The 5283-nt window shown below is 51.7% G+C and overlaps 1 protein-coding gene across 1 annotated transcript in view; it reads right to left on the reverse strand.

The window, feature by feature from the left end:
• The window catches only part of AP1G2 (adaptor related protein complex 1 gamma 2 subunit), a 9552-nt gene that overhangs the window by 1243 nt on the left and 3026 nt on the right, over positions 1-5283 (reverse strand). The window contains exons 8-19 of the mRNA XM_023508135.1: positions 4910-4990; positions 4476-4574; positions 4249-4304; positions 4024-4137; positions 3725-3865; positions 3592-3646; positions 3388-3510; positions 1819-1908; positions 1600-1727; positions 1246-1350; positions 820-943; positions 603-738 (exon numbers count right to left, since the gene is read on the reverse strand). Of these exons, the coding sequence (XP_023363903.1) occupies positions 603-738; positions 820-943; positions 1246-1350; positions 1600-1727; positions 1819-1908; positions 3388-3510; positions 3592-3646; positions 3725-3865; positions 4024-4137; positions 4249-4304; positions 4476-4574; positions 4910-4990 (1252 nt within the window). The remainder of the gene's footprint in view (positions 1-602; positions 739-819; positions 944-1245; positions 1351-1599; positions 1728-1818; positions 1909-3387; positions 3511-3591; positions 3647-3724; positions 3866-4023; positions 4138-4248; positions 4305-4475; positions 4575-4909; positions 4991-5283) is intronic.

Raw genomic sequence — 5283 nt, forward strand, 5'->3', positions numbered from 1 at the left:
AAAAAAAAAAACAACCGAGTCAGTACCTACTGGCCCTGCACTACTCAAGATGCTAGGGATTTGGTAGATAAGAAGATGAAGTTGGAGCTTACAGTCTGGGGGGGGGGGAGAGAAATGATAAAAATTAAAAAAAGCAAGATACCCAGACAGTAATAGGGGCCATGAAGGAAATAAAATTATGCCAGAATAACTGGGAAGAGCCACCTTAAATAGGAGTGGTACAGGAAGGCATCTGACATTTTAGTGGAAGCTTAGAGACAGAAAATGAGCTGGTCATTCTGTGTGCTGGGGGAAGAACATTTGATATAAAAAAGAACATGAAATGTCATGGGTGGGAGGGTGCAAGGAGCTGAGAGGGGCCAGTGCAGTAGCTAGTGGGGAAGTGGCATGAAAAAGGTGGGGGAGGAAGTCTGCAATAAAGGGATGACATAGAAGAGTGGCCAAGAAGGGACTGGTGTGATTAAATCAACACTTTTACCTACTGAGATGGGGATGGGATAAGCACAGAGGAGGGAAAAGGGTATATGCACCTCAGTCCTTGGCTTAGAAGAAGCATCACATTTTCACTCACCCTAAGACATCTCCCCTTTGCTGAGGCTTACCTGGGGGTGGAGGTGCACAGGGAAGGTCAAGAAGGTGTACTGAGGCACCACGTGGGGAGGGATCCAGAGGGGGAGGATGCTGGGCATCCCCAGAAGGGTCATCCAAGAGATTGAGTAGATCTAAGAGCTTTGAGGCCTGGAAGGAAGGGCAGAAGGGTCAGGGCTGTGTATGGGAGCCCAGGCAAGTCCTCTCATCCAGGGCTTTGAGCCTCTTCACCTGGGGCTCTGTGGGCACAGGGGCTGCTTCTGAAGGCTTGGCTGCTGCTATGCTTTCTTCTGCTACCTCACCAACCTGAGAGCCACCTCGTTCTACAAGAGGCATTTTTTCAAGGATGGCAGTCCTGAGAGGATGGAAAGCAACTGTGTCCCTCTGTTTGGTCCCTGGGCCTTCCACAGAGGCACCCTGGGATGAAGGCTGAGGGCATGGAGAGCAGGGCACATGATGAGTCAGAAGTGCCCTTCTGGTTTCCTAAGATGGTTCAGATGACCAAGGAGGGTTAGAAGCCAGCTTTACTTCAATGAACAGTAGTTGGGAGGTTTTTAACTTAGATGAGGGACACAGGTGAGGATGGGACCCTCTAGAAAAGGGCATTTGACAGGGCAGGGGATTGGTTCCTATACTACAGCAGAGTGCCGGACGTACCTCATGTGGTCATACTTCTGGAAAAGTGTGTTATATTCCACAGCTCGCTGTTGCAGTTCCACGTCCTGGCAGCTGCCATAGATGGATACCACCTGGCGGATACGCCTGACACATGGTGCAGGGTGTAAGTGGCAATGGCAATTTGCATTGCTCTTCTACTCCAGTAGGTGGCAGGGAAGGGAGAGGCCCCACAAAGTAGGGAGATACCCAAGATTTGGCTCAAAAAAAAAAGAAGCTAAGGACTGAGGAGTTGTACGGGGGGCTGGTTAGGGATTATGTGTTCCTAGAGAAATGCTCAAACTGGTGGGCACAATGAAATGACATCTCTCAAGGGGCCAGGGGGACACCACATACTTGTTGTCTCCATGGAGCCGGGTGCTCAGCTTCATGAGGGCTGTGAGTGCATATGCTCGGGTGGCTGGTAGGGACATGTGAGACTGTAGTACCTTTTCTAGCAGTGCCAACACCTCCTCTTCTTCCACCTATAGGCATGGAACAGGTAGTGACTTTGAGGCTAGTCCTACCTCCCCTTTTGGAGTCCCTCCCCAGTGCACCCCCAAATGCAGATCTTACCTGAAGGGGCTCAGATTCCTCGCAGTTCCCCTCCAGTAGGAGGTCCCCATACTCCCCAATGCACCAGGCTGCCACCTGCACTAGTGGTTGCTGCATGGGATAAGAAACACTGCTGGGGCCAGACATGGTAGCTCATGCCTGTAATCCTAGCACTCTGGGAGGCTGAGGCTTGAGTTCAGGAGTGTGAGACCAGCCTGAGCAAGAGTGAGACCCTCTCTCTACTAAAAATAGAGAAAAAAACCTAGCTGGCCATAATGGTACATGCCTGTAGTCTCAGCTACTCAGGAGGCTGAGGCAAGAGGATTGCTTAAGCCCAAGAGTTTGAGGTTGCTATGATCTATGGTGATACCACAGCATTCTGCCTTACCCAGGACTACAAAGTAAGACTCTGTCTCAAAAAAAAAAAGAAAGTCTCAGAGCCTGTGGCTCAAGTGGCTAAGGTGCCAGCCACATACACCTGAGCTGGCGGGTTCAAATCCAGCCTGGGCCTGCCTAACAATGACAGCTGCAAACAAAAAATAGCCTGGCGTTGTGGCAGGCACCTGTGGTCCCAGCTACTAGGGAGACTGAGGCAGGAGAATCGCTTGAGCCCAGGAGTTAGAGGTTGCTGTGAGCTGTGATGCCACGGCATTCTACCCAGGGTGATAGCTTGAAGCTCTGTCTCAAAAAACAACCCCCCCCCAAAACACTGCTGGGTCAGTATCTGGGTTCCCCTCCTTACTTCCAGACTTTGGAACATCCCTTTAAGGCAGGGAGAGACTAGAGGGGTGGGGAAACCTAAGTTTGTTACCTGGTTCTGTCCCAGTGCCTGGGCTCTCACTGCCCTCTGGTGGCCAAGTATCAGAACTACATGGCCTAACCACAGGATGGAGGTTTTTTTGGGAGGGAGGGCAGTTTGAGACAGTCACTTTGTTGCCTTGCATAGAGTGCCATGGCATCATAGCTCATAGCAACTTCAAACCCTTGGGCTCAAGCAATTCCCTTGCCTCAGCCTCCCAAGTAGCTGGGACTACAGGAGCTGGCCACAATGCCTGGCTAGTTTTAGAGCTGGGTCTTACTCTTGCTCAGGCTGTTCTTGAACTCTTGAGCTCAGGCAATCCACCTGCCTCGGCCTCCCTGAGTGCTAGGATTATAGGCGTGAGCCACCATCCCTGGATGGAGTTTTGAGAGGATTCCTCCCTTGAGGAAGGGTGGATGGTTTCTGCCCACCCTACTTAATTAAGATGGAAAAGGGGGATGCTGTCTGGAGATATTCAGCATTCAAGAAAATAATAAAACCTAAAATACAGAGCTTTTATTTCATTTAATCCTCAAGACAGCTCTGCAAGGTAGGTGGGATAGAAAGCTGAGTACACGGAACATAAAGAAAGTCACCAGTGGTTGCAGGGCCAGTAGGTATCAAAATCAGGACAAGAAGCCCAAGTGTTTTAACTTAAAACTTCCTGAATGCCTCCTGTACTAAGTAGATGGCTGTGACCTTGAAGGAAATATAGTCAGGAATGTGATGTAGGGAAGAGGTGGCCCAGGATAGGCTGGGAAGCCTTGGGCCTTGTTAGGTAGGAATGGTACCTGGGATATGTCTTCTGCCATGGCACTGTAGAGGCAGCGCACAGAGTAGGCATGTAGGTCCTGGGCCCCCGCAATCAGCTGGGTCAAGTTGGCCACTGCGTCATCTCGCACATAGGAGCCTGCCTGGAGGGGATGAACATGGCCAAGTCTGTATGATGAACCCTGACCTCTACTACCCAGCTCTCTTACCAGCCCCTGCCTCACCATTGTCAGCACGTGCAGGATGGTATCTATGTGCCACCGCTTGGTTGGAGCAAATCTAAGGGATATAATGGCTCATCAGTCCTGGAATGGACCCTCTCCAGATTATATCCTTTCTGCCTCCCAGACATCTCACCTCTCTGCAGCCAGCAGAATGCCTGAGGCACAATCAGCCCGTAGTTCAGGGGGGCAGGACCCCAGAAAGGCCTGCAACTCCATTGTCATGGCTCTCACATTGGAGCTATTCACCAGAGCTAGGCTTAGTTCCAGGGCCCTCCTGGCAGGAGGAAGACAGGTGTTTCCATAGGTAGCTCAGGTCATCCTGCTCCATTCTTAGGCCCTCCCCTTCCTCAGGCATCTGTCCCCTTAGAACCCTTAGTCCAGCTGCTCTGAGCTGGCTTGGTCTTGGCCATCAGGCACTGGGTCTCTGCTCACCGGCTGAGGGAGGCATCAGTTTCCTGCAGACACTCCACTACCGTGGGCCGATGCCGCTGCACAGCACTGTGATCAGACTGCACCAGCCGCAGCAATGACATCAGGGCTACATACCTGAACAGTGGAAGAGGCCCTATCACACCATGGCCATCAGCCCCCACCCTCCTGATCTGGTATAGGGGTAAGAAGTAGGTGTTCAGGAGGTTGTCAACCTGGGACTATTACCTAATGTTTTTGTCACTGTTGAGCAGGAAGCGGCCAAGAATGTTGACAGCTAGAACCTATAAGAGACAGAGGTTGGGGACAGAGAAGGATCAACCTGCCTATTTAGGAGTGTGACCACATGGTATAGGATGGTAGGGATAGGGGAAAGAAACCAGTGAGCAGGACCTGTCTGCCTAGGTGGGGTTAGTGGGTGGGGCCACAGTGGGAGAGGCATAAGGGGACAATACCCGTAGGCCAGCTGCAGAGTGGATGTCCATGATAGTGAGCACTGTCTCAAACAGGACCGCATTGCCAGCATTTCGGCTGGTGTCTGTGTTAGTGGCTACCTGAGTGGATGGGAGAGGAGATGCATCTGCACAGGGCTCTGTCTTCTCCTTGGGTCTTTTGAAGGTCTCCACTGCATCAATGAGTCCATCCCTCCACCATCCAACAATACTCCTGAACCCCTACTACATGCCAGGGCCAGCCTGGACACTGGGGCGATAGCTCTAAGACAGACTGTGTCCCTTGTCCATGGAGTTCACTGTCTATAGGGGACAGAGGTGATTATATGGCCACTATGTGATAAGTGGTCATGTGAAGCATGCCCAGGGGTGCTGGGGTCACACACCAGTGGTGACCAGTGCCCCACCTAACTAGTTCCCCCTTCCCAGCCCCCCACCTGGGCCAGTAAGTCATTCATAGCCTCACTGCTCTCCTCATGGTTCCGGCCCAAAATCCGAAGCAGACGAAGTATCTGGACCTGAGGTTGGGTTAAAGGTTAAAAGGTGGAGGGATTCATACCATAAGGAGTCATGGGACTGAGGAGAAAATCCAACATTGAGAGGGGTCTGACCAGCTCCCTAGAGCCTCCCTACCTCTCCTTTTCACCTCCACAGATCCCCTGGGCCCTGGGAGGGGATCAGAGGTATGTGATGCTGGGGGATTTTAGGGCAGTTAAAAAAATTGTTACAAGCTATATTCTCTGACTTAGCAGGAAGGCTGTATTCCCTCTCCCTCATGCTGGGATGACCCGAGTGATCCTGTGCCTGCCAC

This window comes from Otolemur garnettii, unplaced genomic scaffold (assembly GCF_000181295.1).
Source record: "Otolemur garnettii isolate 467f Iridium unplaced genomic scaffold, OtoGar3 scaffold00225, whole genome shotgun sequence".
In the NCBI taxonomy this organism is placed as follows: domain Eukaryota; kingdom Metazoa; phylum Chordata; class Mammalia; order Primates; family Galagidae; genus Otolemur; species Otolemur garnettii.